The sequence below is a fragment of the Erythrolamprus reginae genome, chromosome 1 (genome assembly GCF_031021105.1).
Source record: "Erythrolamprus reginae isolate rEryReg1 chromosome 1, rEryReg1.hap1, whole genome shotgun sequence".
In the NCBI taxonomy this organism is placed as follows: Eukaryota; Metazoa; Chordata; class Lepidosauria; order Squamata; family Dipsadidae; genus Erythrolamprus; species Erythrolamprus reginae.
The window spans coordinates 43,203,576-43,217,468 of NC_091950.1; the positions used below are offsets into that span (position 1 = coordinate 43,203,576).

At 38.9% G+C, this 13,893-nt stretch overlaps 1 protein-coding gene across 4 annotated transcripts in view; it reads left to right on the top strand.

Annotated features, from left to right (window-relative positions):
- SYNE2 (spectrin repeat containing nuclear envelope protein 2) overlaps nt 1–13,893 on the top strand; it is a 319,436-nt gene that overhangs the window by 93,102 nt on the left and 212,441 nt on the right. For all 4 annotated transcript variants that reach the window (XM_070750996.1, XM_070751014.1, XM_070751005.1 and 1 more), the window contains exons 27-33: nt 839–986; nt 1,879–2,435; nt 2,821–2,997; nt 4,724–4,874; nt 9,705–9,863; nt 10,524–10,685; nt 12,534–12,635. In XM_070750996.1, the coding sequence (XP_070607097.1) occupies nt 839–986; nt 1,879–2,435; nt 2,821–2,997; nt 4,724–4,874; nt 9,705–9,863; nt 10,524–10,685; nt 12,534–12,635 (1,456 nt within the window). The remainder of the gene's footprint in view (nt 1–838; nt 987–1,878; nt 2,436–2,820; nt 2,998–4,723; nt 4,875–9,704; nt 9,864–10,523; nt 10,686–12,533; nt 12,636–13,893) is intronic.

Sequence of the window (13,893 nt, forward strand, 5' to 3'; positions counted from 1 at the left end):
TAACCGATATCAAACATTATATCAAATTAGACATCCAGGTTCCAAATAATACATTCCATTCAATAAGAACTCCGAGGCAGTCCATTTCCTCAAATAACATTTTATTGGGACATATCAAATTGGCACCTTCCTGGTGAAAAAACGGCTCTAAGTTCTCACCGGTTTTACACCCAATTAAAAGTAACATTTTGTCATTTCCTCCCAGAGTCAAATGGTCCAATCAGCATACAGTCCAGTTGCTAGGTGACCTCAGTCTCCACCTTTCAAACACCTGTATCAATGTTCCTTTCTATGTGAAGGAATTTTATTTAGGCCACAATACTCTACAACTCCCTCCGTGGCCCCTTCATGCCAGGCTGTGTCAGCCCTGAAGTCATGAGAAAATAAACTCCCTAGAGAAAACTACAAAAAGGAAAATGGCCACAGTTAAGCCAACTTCAGGGTTGATATTGGATTTGTTAAGCATAGCACATCCTCATGGATGGCCAGTTCTTTCAATAGGTTCTGTGTGCAATGAAAGTGATCTTGGGGGGTTTTGTTCTTTTTCTAGACTTTTTCCTTAAGCTCATGTGGGCTGGATATTTTAAACAAAATGATGAGCTGGGGCGTCGATTATCTTACTCCCGTTAGTCAAAATTTTACAAATTTTGATTGATCCTCAAAAGCTTAAGACCTATGAACTTTAATGAAGAAGCAAAAAACAGAAATCCTTGGGTGTATACCCCATTCCATGTTAACGGAGTTGTGTCAAGAACTACTCTGTCCTTATATATTGTACAAAATGTGGAGACATTTCCTTAAGTGATGTCCTGTTCAATTTGTACTTGCTGCCCTTCAGGATGGAATCTTTAAAGGCTGCTTTGGCCCTTGTTATGCCAATAGAAAATGAATGGGTCTTACTCTGCAAATCAGAAGAACAGCTTTGTAAGAGAGACATCCCACGTTGTGTGATGAGTAAAACTGAACTTCTGTACAAGAAAGTGAAGGTTTGTACTGATTATGTTGAAATTTTCTTGGGAATGCAAAGCACATCTATTCATCTTCAATAGGTTAGCAGCAGATTCTTCTAGAGCATTATTACAGAAATCCTAAGTGCAAAATTGCAAAAAGAATTTTTCAGAAAAGAACTTGGAAGCAGAACTTCTGAAGCCTCTTTCCTCAATTCAACTTTTCAATCTCAGCCACTTTTCTCTAAGGGGAAGTGGTAAACAGGTTTTGAGTCTTTTTTACTTTGTGTATACTATAATGTTTATTATGGATCAAAGACCCAAAAACTTCTTTAAATGCTTTCCTCCAAATCTGTTTATTCCCCTAGAAGAATAAATGTGTCTATTCATCATCTTTCATCTACAAAAGAAGATGTGGCGCTTAGGAATATGAGAAACCAGAATACTTTACATAGAAACATAGAAGACTGACGGCAGAAAAAGACCTCAGGGTCCATCTAGTTTGCCCTTATACTATTTCCTGTATTTTATCTTACAATGGATATATGTTTATCCCAGGCATGTTTAAATTCAGTTACTGTGGATTTACCAACCACATCTGCTGGAAGTTTGTTCCAAGGATCTACTACTCTTTCAGTAAAATAATATTTTCTCACATTGCTTTTGATCTTTCCCCTAACTAACTTCAGAGTTTACCTGTTGGTCCATCAACTTTGACCAGTAATAGCTTTTTAGACTATCAGGCAGGATTTTTTCTGGGATTTTTACTTAGAGAAGTCAGGTTGACTGACTTCAGTCTGAATAAAGGTATGCGGCCTAACATGTTGCTATAGAGCCATCTCTCATTCCTCAGATTTAGCAAGTGTAATAGCATTATAATTAATAATATGCATAAAACATAGTTTAATGATCCTATTATTCTTTCTTTTAGAAAATTCAGGCATCTATATCAAACTGTATTGAACAATGCAACACCCAAGAAGAAAAGAGCCCTGCAGGATGGACAATTGATCAAAAAGATTGGCAGGCCATTAGTTTAATGATCAGCGAGTATAAAATAAACTTAGAAGAAATGAGTCAAAAAATGCAAGCTATTGAAACAGTTTTACAAGATTTTGAAAGTTTTCTGGCTTCCTTGAGACATATTCAATGTTCTATGGATGCCGCTCCATCACTGAGCTGGTCTCCAGAGTTAATGCAGGAGGTTTCTCGCATGGAGAAAGAGGCCAGGTCTCTAGATGAAAAATTGAAGCAGCTTCATATCTATTTGGTAGAGGCTGAAAGCAGTAAAAAGATGGACTGTGAACAGTTGGTAGCAGCCTTACTTGTAAAGGGATGCCCCTCTATTGGTTCTGAAGCAACTCAGAATCAAAAGACTGAAGAATTTTCCTTGAGGAATAATGAGCTATTTAAACATCTTCAAGATATATATGATTCAATCAGTGGGATAGGCTTGAGAGACCCAACAATTCCTGCTATTTCGCAAAGGTGAGAAAACTTTTTTTCACTAATTCTTAGATCTTATAGTTGGGAATTATGGAGGTTGAAGCCTTTCTTGAAACTGGAAGCATTTTAAAATAATATAATGATAAAATACAACATAATAAATCTGAAAAGTTTACTTTTCAGGAGGCAAGTAGACTTCCTTGTTTATCTTTGAAGACGTTTTGCTTCTCATTCAAGAAGTTTCTTCAGCTCTAACAAGGAAGTCCAGTTGCCTCCTGAAAAAGCACCTTTGGGACAGCCATTATCTGGGTGACTGAGAATCTCCATAGACACGACAAATCTGAAAGTATTTAAAAATAATAGATGATCAGAATAGTCACAGTAAAATTATAAGGCAGCAATCTGTTTTTTTCTCCTGATAATGTAGGTTGAAGTTGCTTGATGAACTGTGGAAGAAGCTGGATCGCTGTGCTCGAGAAATGAAAGTATTGAATGAGATTAGTCAATTTTCCCAGTTGCCAAAAGCCCAGGAGAATGAAGTCAGTCAGCAGTGGGGATTTACCCAGGACCTATGGAAGAAGACTAAACTTGCCATTACTGAAAAGTAGGTCACAATTTTATATTTATACTGTATATTACTCCAAGGATTTGGTATTATGTACTGTGCTGTTTTTTTATTATTGTTGTGAGCCGCCCCGAGTTTGCGGAGAGGGGCGGCATATAAATCCAATAAATCTAATCTAATCTAATCTAATCTAATCTAATCTAATCTAATCTAAGGAAGTCCTACTGGAATTCAATCACACTTTCTTCTGAATAGATTTCATTAGGACTGTACTATAGATGCTGTTTTGCTATATTTCATGTGGCTGTAGACTGGAGATATTATCCATCTTCACACATTGCAAAAGATTAGATATAAATGATCACTCATGCTGGAACACATACTATAACTTCCCTTTTATATATCCTTTATTTGGATATTAAAGAACTCATAAAAATGTTTCATGTTCATCACACATTTTTTAAAATTATTTTTTATTAATATTCAGGGTAAAAGACATAACAAAACGTACAACATTTAACACAAAAATGTTTTGATTTCAAAGAATTCAGTTATTAGAAAACAGAGCAAGCTATATTTTCTGGTTGTGGGAAAAATCAACTTGAAACGTTTGGTTAAAATACTATAAAAAGAAAATAATGAAAAATGTGTGTAGAAATTGGGGAAAAAAATTATGTTTACAAGAAAAAAGTATAACAAGGGAGTTGACTTGTTCATAGAAAGCCAAAATTCTCATGAATCCTGACTGGCTGAGTTCTCTCATATGGAAGTATTGTATATTACAACTTTTGTGGTCTGGACAACTTTTACATGAAAACTTGACACTACATGATTGAACTTTAGTTTGTTCTAGAAACTCTCTATGTTGGTAGAACGTCGGGGAATTAAAAATGTTCACTGTGGAAGAATTCCAGCATTCTAACTGGAAGAGACCGAAAAGGGGTCTCTTTTGAAATTCTGAAATGGCCATTTTCACCCTCACTTTGTTCATTTGTGTTCATAGTATTTATTTTAAATATGGACTGTTATATATGTGTTGTTTTCATATTTGTGGTTTTATTTGATTGTTGTACGATGTCCAGGGTTGCTTTTAGAGAGATGAACAGCTATAAAAAATGATTAATAAATACAATGTAAGTGTTCTGCTGCCAGTGATCTATACAGGTATTCCTCATCTAGTGACTGTCTGGTTTAATAACCACTTGCAGTTATGATGAAAAAATAACTTTATAACCTATTCTCGCCGTTAGGATTTTTACAGACCTGAAAGATGAAGTAAGATCATAAGGACAGCTGTGTATTCATTTAACATCTGCTTTGTATAATGACCAAGTTGCTAGTCCCAATTGTGGGAGACATAGATACTCTTAGTCTCTTTTTCTCTTCACATGGTCAGTTATCTTTGTAATCAATTGATGCCAATTATCATAGCCATCTATCATAACTAGAACAGCAGCATAAGAGTGGGCGATGCAAAACTGGAAATAAGTTAAACTCCTCTCCTTATGCAGTATGATTCTAATTTTAATTTTCCTCTAAGATGGTATATGAAACTATGAAATAATATTCCTTTATTTAATCCCTAGTTTAGTCCTAAAGGCTACTAATTCTCTTCCTCCTTTTTGCAAAAGCTCAGTTATTTGGGAGTTGAATGGGTACACTAGATTCCTCGACATGATCATAATAATTCCAAAATGAGGTTCTCTAATTTTAGGCGAGTGTGTAAATGTCTTCAATTTTCTTTTGGCTTTGTTCCCTTCTATAGGCGTGAGTACTGTAAAAGCACAATGGAACTCTTGAAGCAATATCAAAGCTGCAAAACCTGTTTGACTAGCATTATTCTGAAGCAAGAGAATGCCCTATCACAGCAAGCCTCTTACATGGGAAAAGAAAACCTGCAGAAGATAATTGCCAAGGTGAACTTTTACGGAGTTTTTGTACATAGGAGACTATTTCTCTGGTCCTGTGCAAATGAACAGCACCATGTAGCATTCGGTGATGGGCATGGGGTGCAAAGCATTGACAACTGGAAGGCTTTCATTTTGAACAAAGACCTAGCAATTAGTCATAAGTATTTTTCCTCCTTCACTGCTGATCACTGTATTAAAAGACAGCTGTAATGTTTTAAGTATATCATCAGTTATATATTGCTCAGGTACAGTATGTCATCAATTGACACAAAGGTCTAATCCAGGGGTGTCAAATTCAAGGCCTGTGGACTGGATCTGGCCCGCAGGGCTACCCAGGAAACAGAGAAGGACTGGCCTGCTGTGCCTCTGCCAGTGAAAATGGAGCTCGTGAGGGCAGCACACAATCTTCCCAGACTTTGTTTTCACTGACAGAGGATTTCAGGAGGCTGTCTCAACCAAAAACAGCTTGTGAGGGCTGCGTATGCCCTCCGAACTTCATTTTGCTGGCAAAGGGTTGCCGGCAGCCATTCCAGCTGAAAACAGAGTTTGTGAGTCCATTTTCTTTACAGGCACTCCCAGCATGAGTGATGTCAAGCCATGTGCACTCACACACACACAAACACACATCAAGATCAAACACAGCCCTGAGACGGCCCTTAATGAAATTGAGTTTGACAACCTTGGTCTAATCCCTAGTCATAAAACCCCATCAAAATCTCAGTTCAGAGTATTGTCCTCAAATTGAACAGCCACTACACAGGTGTCTGGCTTGAGTCTGGCTCAAGAATACTATGTTTTATGGGGAGGAACTGTGTCTATTCAGTGCAGCTAGTAACTTACAGATTCATCGTGAAGAAAGATAAAATCCAAATAATCCTACTCTGTGAGTGTGTATAGCATGTTCTAATGAAATGAGAATTATGAAGCCAGATAGATTAGAGAGGCATTGCTTGGTGCCCTTTGGCTAATATCTATTAAGTACCAATTGCATTAATCTCAGCCTGCCACAGATACAATCTGAAAACAAATATTCTCTGCTATGGAACACAGTCTTCTTAGCAGTGAATCATTGGAGAAGCCCCACCTGTATACAGTGTTGCCATCAACACACCATGGGGAGATAGGAGACCAGGCTCCCAAGCCAAAATGTTTGGGCTTCTTCCAGGCCTCATCCTGCAAGTGCTGAGATTTTTCAGCTGTTACCATGACTATAGGCCAGTGATGGCGAACCTATGGCCTGGGTGCCACAGGTGGCACGCGGAGCCATATCTGCTGGCATGTGAGCTGTTGCCCTGGCTCAGCTCCAATGTGCATATGTGTGCCAGCCAGATGATTTTTGTCATGCACAGAGGCTCTGGGATGGTGTTTTTGGCTTCCAGAGAGCCTCCAGGGGGATGGGGGTGTTTTTACCTTCCCCCAGTTCTAGGGAAGCCTTTGGAGCCTGGGAAGAGTGAAACACGAGCCTTTTGGGCCCACCAGAATTTGGGAAACAGGCCGTTTCTGGCCTCCAGAGGGCCTCCGGGGAGGCGGGGGAAGTTGTTTTAGCTCTCCCCATGCATTTAATTATGGGCGTGGGTATTTGTGCATGCATGATAGCGCACATGCATGCTCTTTCGGCACCCGAGGGAAAAAAGCTTCGCCATCACTGCTATAGGCAAAGCTGCCTGTTGATTAAGATATAGATAAGTTTCATGCAAATATATCTCTGAAACAAGATCTTAATGAAGGTAGCCCTCAATTTATGCCCTTAATTGAGCCCCAAATATCTGCTGCTAAGTGAGACTTTGTTAAGTGGATTTTGCCTCATTTTGATGACTTTTCTTGCCACGGTTGTTAAGTGAATCACCACAATTGTTAAGTTAGTAACACAGCTGTTAAGTGAATCTGGCTTCCCCATTTACGTTGCATGTCAGAAAGATCACATGACCTGTGGAGATGCTGCAGTGGTCATAAGTGTGAAAAATGGTCATAAATAACTTTTTTCAGTGCCGTTTTAACTTCAAATGATCACTAAACGAACTACTGTACATTGAGGACTATCTGTTTAGGATATTTGAGTAAACAATATTTCCATGCTTGAGTGGGAAACAAAGTTTATCAATAGGCAACAATGTCAACGTTAACAAAATATATAAAAAAAGGAGATAAATGATTCACAATTTGATAAAATTTGCTTGTTACTTTACTTGCCTTGAAGATTTAACTTTATGTCAAAGAGGGCGGCAGAGGGGCGGCATACAAATTTAATAAGTAAGTAAGTAAGTAAGTAAGTAAGTAAGTAAGTAAGTAAGTAAGTAAGTAAGTAAGTAAATAGGTCGTTCCATTTCAGAGAAATCTTGACCTCTCTTTCTGTACCTTTGTTACTTAAATAAAAGCCTAAAGAGTTCTCATTTCTGGTATTTTCGGATTCTCCCCAGTTTATGCATAATGTAATTAATTGAGAGCATATGCACCAAGACAAATTCCTTGTGTGTCCAATCACACTTGGCCAATAAAAATTCTATTCTATTCTATAAAAGAGTCAGAATCCAAAGACTTACAGTATGTGTGATGTATCTTTCCTTTCTGCCACGATCCTTTTATTTGGATTCGGCAGTGCCATGAGCATTTTCTCATACATCAGTTGCTATATTTCCAATTTATTAATTCACAGAAGTAAAGAGAGGGTTCTTAGCTGTAGGTTTGTTTGTTTTTTAAAGGGTATTGGCCTTTAAAGCACAGATATGCCATGTCATTCTGGATCTGGCTCAATTCTGTATTGGCACTTCTAAGGAAAGAAATAGATCAGAATTCTTTTTCCCCCCCCTCCAAAGTATGCAGAGTTTCATGCTTATTTTTTTTTAGAAGAATCAGAGGACAAGTTGTCTATCATCTGTTGCTTCGAAACCTTTGTCCTACTTTCTCATTGTCTAGCTGTATGTACTAAAAACAGAGTATTGTCTGGAAGGGAACAAAGCTGTCATTAACAAAAGCTTTATAATTGCCAACTTGTAAAGTTCAGTGCTCCACTGCTTGTGTTTGTGTGTTCTGGGGGCATAAAAGAGCCACTTCAGAAGTCCCAAGTGGAAAATAAAAATGTTATTTTGCAAGTTGCAGAGACACAAATTTGGTGACACAATTCTATAAATTAAAATGGGTCATTTACTTTTGGAAACAATTATAAATTATTAAAGGAAATACTGTATGACCTGAAAAACAATGTTTATTATTTTATATAGTGAGTGCCCCCATCCTTTTGGGCAGCAGGTATCAGTTCCATGGTGGGAGGTTTTTCCACGGACTACAGGGGATGTGGTTTTGTGTGCTGCCTGCATCCGATGAATGGGGCTTTGCTTGTTTGCATGGCCCAGTTACTGGCATGCCATTCATGGACTGTGGGGGCGAGGACGGGACCAATATTTGAGGTTTGATTTGCCATTAACAATCCAGGTCTTGCTTTCAATATAGTTTTGACTGTATAATTCAATATTATACGAATAATATATGGCAAATGTGTGAGAGGGGAATTGCAAGTCAATACATTTGAAAAGAAGATGAATAAGCCAATAAATAAACCTGAAATATAGCTGTTATGCAAGTTAATGAAAGAAAGCATTTGTATAAAAATAAAGGTGAATATTGTTCAAGGTTTAAAATATTTAAACCTATTAAATAGACTTAATAGAGTCGTTAAAAAGTAACCAAATTTATTAAAACTTGAAAATTCATAATAAAGCATAGGTTTGTTACTTTTTTCCTCATTCTTGTTTTATGTTGAAACGAATATAAATATTGAAAATCAAAGGCAATGCGTTGCCTCTCCTTTTCCATTTTGACAAGTTTCTCCTGTGCGCTGCTTGGAGAGTCCAAGCATGGGTTAACTTCTTGTCTACCAATTGTCTGTACAATGCTACCTGGTCAGTATTTCATCGTTTCTTGTGACTCTCACAATATCATTCCAATTTCAGCATCAGTCCAACAAGTTTTGAGTTTTTTACAAGAAGGGTTGAATAGAGGCCTAGCACCTAACACCCTTCATAGACAGGCAGCTGCATTGTCTGCTCTACTGGTATTTGAAGGCCTTCAGTGCTTCTCTCTTCATCTTAAGGTTCCTCAAGGGAACTGCTTATCTGAAACCACCAACAGTACACCAATATCTATCCTGGGACCTCACTCTGGTCTTGCAGGATCTCAATGGACCACCATTTGAACCGTTATGATCTACTAGTCTCCGGTTATTGACCTTAAAGGTTGTCTTCCTGGTGGCTATCACTTCTGCCAGGAGGATTTCAGAGTTAGCTGCACTATCAGCTTGTTCCGATCTGTGCATTTTCCATTCCAATAGAGAGATTCTGAGATTGGACCCTTCCTTTCCTCTGAATTTAAATTCTTTATTTCATAAGACTCAGGAACTTATTTGGCAGAAGAGTCCTACAAAGGGATCATTCAGCTTCAGAGATCCTGGACGAATTTCTTCCCGCCCTTGAGACATTAGGCTTGGACTCTCCAAGAAGTGCACAGGAGAATGAATGTTGTCTTACCTGAACATTCCTTCTATGTGCACTGCGGGAGAGTCCAGCCCACCCTGGGGCCGATTCTAGTCCAGGATATGGATTTCCATTTGACTACCTGCAAGTCTACTCCTTCATAAAACAACTGGCTCATTGAGGGCCAAGGAGGAGGCATAGCTGGATATTTCTTACTCAGTTCCTGCCTAATAGACAAGAAGTTAACCCATGCTTGGACTCTCCCGCAGCACATATAGAAGGAACATTCAGTAAGATAACATTCATACTCTTTGGAAATGGACAAATGCAACAGACTTCTTCATAAAAGGGTATTCTCATCTTTTCATAGGTCAACATGGCAAAGGAAGAATTTAACAGTTACTCTGAAGATGTTGATAGATTAAACCAAATGTGCAAAAATCTGCAGTCTCAAGTGAACAAAATGAAGAGTTTTGAGGAGCCCCCATTTGAGAAAGAGGCTAACGCTATTGTGGACCGATGGCTGGATGTATGTTATATAAGCTAACTATGTTCCAGATAATCATTCATTGTAATAATTAATTTTGACTTCCAAATATTACTCAAAGTGAAGTAAATTAAATTTAGCATGATGAAAAACCTAAAAGGAGGGAAATTTGAGTTATAATTGGAGCATGCTTAAAACAAAGTGGGACTCAACGAAATGCAAATTCTTGTTGGATATAATTCTCAAAGATATAAACAAACAAGCAATATTGTCATATGCTGTTTATATTGGTCATGGAGTTTTTCCATGAGTGCAGATCTTAAGTATGTCTTACTTCAATGCTTTAAAAAGCTGAAGAAGGATATTGACTGCCTAATGAATATGCCCAGGCAGTTCCTTACTTAAACCAGTTAGAACACATTATTGGGAGAAGTTTCCATCTAATAAACCAAGCCACCTTGCCAAACCAGTCTCTAGAGTCTGGAGAGCTATTGTGATCTTTGATATGATAATCTTTAAAACCATATTTGGCAAGAAACTGGCTGTATCCCATGGGAACATTGGATTACCTCCCTCCCCTAATTTGTTGGTGTGTCTGGCTTCATTTTACCTTGTCTCTCTCTCTTCATGTTCTTGCTTGATTAGAAAGCTTTATGTTCTGTTCCTTTCTCTTTTTTTGGAAAACATAATTCCTTCTTCCAGATCAATGAGCGGACTGAAAGCTATTGTGAAAACCTGGAAAGAGCTCTGGCCTTATGGGACAAGCTTCTTAACACATCCAGTTTGATTGACGAATGGTCAGACGTGGTGCAGAAAACCTTAGAAGATGGGAACGTGACTGAAAAGGAATTGGAAGAATTGGAGGTATGATTGATGGGGATTATTTGTCATTCCGTGAGTGCAGGCAACTTTTTCTGAGCTAGATGAAGAATGGGACAGTGCTGTCAAGCTGTGATTCAAGATATAAAGTTCTGTTTGTCTTCCTCCTTGTTCTCTCTTCCACAGTGCCATCTTTTCTTCCATTTTTTCATTCACTAATTGAACACACAAACGCTGTCTATAGGATGCATCCTTTATATGTACATCCCACTTAATATGCTGGCTTTCTTCTCCTTTGCTTCAATGCAATGATAGATTCATTCATAAATCTTTATCCATACATTTCTTTTTGAGATGCAAATATGAAAAAGATACGTTTGAAAAGCTATTTTTTATCAGACATGGTTGGTAAATCCACAGTAACTGGATTTAAACATGCCTGGGATAAACATATATCCATCCTAAGATAAATACAGGACTAGAGGGCCGACAAGATGGACCATGAGGTTTTTTTCTGCCATCAATCTTCTATGTTTCTGTGTTTGTATGAATATGAATCCAGTGCAAATACTTTCTCTGTCATGAGAAATTTCTCTTATTTGCAGTCAAATCACTCCCTCATATTGCTCAGTATTACCTACATTACTGTGGTAGTAGCTCTGTGATGGTTCAAATATCAGTTTTTCTTCATCGTAGCTGACGATGGCAGAAATTGATCTCCAGGCCTTTGATATGCAAAGTATGTAATCTACCACTGTAAATAGCTTGAGACCAATAAATGAGTATTATATTAATGTATGGAATCCCTCCTACATTATGTAATTATGTTCCGGTTCCGGTGGGGAAGCAAGGAGGAGGGTGGAATTGCTGCTCCACTGGACAATGGCGGATAACATCAGGAAATATAGGAATTGGGGTTATATATTCAGCAGTGGACTTACAGTTTGGAGAGGTGAGCAGTTACTGTCCAGGAAGACCTACATTTTCTGCCTCTCCATGTTGTTTCTGCTTCTTTTCTCACCCTGGAATCTATAATCAACTGTAATCAACTGGGTTTCAGAAATGGCGACCGCAAAACAAAATTGAGCCGCCTGTCATCTACAGTATTATGATGGGCGGCTGTTGGTCGCGAGGACCCTCGCACTCTGTTTCCCCATGTTGTTCCTGCTTTTTTCTTTGCGCCGGAGTCTGTGGTTGATTGATTGGGCTTCGGAAGATGGCGAGTGCGACCGTGAGATGAAACTGAGCCGCCTGTCATCTATGGCATTACAGTGCACTGCCTGCTGCCTTTGTTCGTATATTCGTACATGGGAGGACGGAGAGGGGGTTTGCAGCCCCAGGGGAAGTTGCTCCTTGTATCCAGCCTGTGAAGATTCTGATGCCCCCTACTCTGTGGCGTTTTGTTCAACTATCGTCACCACAGAGATATTGCTGAGTAATCAGCTGGGGCTCGGAAAATGGCGACCGCCAACTAGTCAAAGATTGAGACTTGGGCGGACCAAGGACAGCTGCCCCCTCCCTTCCCCCTTCCCTCCCCAGCGGGCCCAGGAGGTCGAGCGTGGCATGGTGGGAGCGTTCAGCGTTGGAGGGCTAAAGAGGAAGTGAGATGGCCGTGGTGGTGAAGGAGGAAGCCGGAAGTGTGTTGTGCGGGCCAGCGAGCTATGGCGAGGCTTACAAAGGGAGAAGAAAATCGTCCCTGTGGAGGAGGAAGCTGAGGAGAACATCATGGAGGAGTTGTATTCATATCTGTTTATGTCATTGTGATTTGGCCCAGTTGTTGCTTCCAGCAACCTTTCAAGGGCAGCAGATTATGGCTTCTATTCAATACTAACTGGTAAAATAAAAATTATAATCGTATAGTTTGTACATAATCTGTTTTCTCTACTTTCTCAGGCCAATGTCTTATTCCAAGAAAAAAAGTTAGAGGAATTTGATACACAGGTGGATGAAATTCAGGATCTTCTTAACAGCAGTGAACCCCCACTTGAACTACAGGTGAAAGAAGAGGAATAATACGAATTATGATTGTGGTTGATATAATAGGCCTGTCTATCTCTCTTGTCCGATAAACTTTTTTCTATGCCTTCATATTGTCTCTCAATAATGAAAATAAAACACAATTGCAAAGGTCTCTTTTGCCGTCAGGTCTGTCCCACTGCCTCAATTGGACAGTGCAGAGTAATTACTATTTTGGCTGGTATTCAGCATAACTGTCTTAGTTTCTTCTCCTTGACCAAGGATATAGGAGCAAGATGAAGGAAGGAAAATGTCCTTCCTTCTGTTACTCTTCAGGCTGACTAGGTGATACTGCCTCAAAATGCTGTGATATGTTGGGTTGAAGGTTGAGTCGGTCAGGAATTAGCTGTACTCATATCTAGGCTGAAAATGTAGTAGCCCTAATTCAGCTATCCCCCCCCCTCGTAGTCATGAGATTAAAAGGATTGAGACATAGGTTAATTCTGTGTACACACTGAGAAACAGAAATCTCTAGAAACTTGCATTGACAGAAGTGCCCGGCAATTACAATTAGGAAGTTTCGTAAGTGTGTTTGTGCCTCAGTATGTGCATCTCTCTCTGTGTGGCATGCCTTCCTCCTAAGTATTTGAGTGTATAGAAAGGGAAACTTCTCATAATCCTCTCTGTGTTTCATGTCAGGAAAGAGTATAACACTAATAAAATACTTAGCACCTAAATTAGACATTTTGGGGAGAGAGGACTGCAACAAAACATTTGCACAACTTTTACAACATCCTTTGCAGGCTATGAAAGAAAGGAAATATTTTCAGTGACATTCTCAAGAAGATGCTAGAAATATTCTACCGAAGTTATGGGGAAATTATTTTAATAAGTAGTAGTAATGCATATATAAATTATTTTTCTGGAGAAAGAAATATACTGTCCTGAAGCACATATATTACTACTTCTGGCAGTGACTGTTTCCCTTAATTAGTTGTGATGCTGTTGGTCAACACCTCCTTTGAATGCTAGATTATGATAGAACATGATTGCAAACACTTTGTTATGAAAACAAACTTGGCAATTTTAATTAGAGCACAGAGTTCCCTGAATGGGTTCCAGTATGACTCCAAAAGTGTGGAAGACAAAACATTCAGTCCCAGTGGCCGACCGAGATTGGATTTTGCAATATTATCCTGGCCCACGTGTTTTCCTTCATTCATTAATTAGAACTGATTTTCTTGATTTAATCCTCTGAAGCAAAATTCTGTAGATGCTAAGATTTTGTGTTACACGG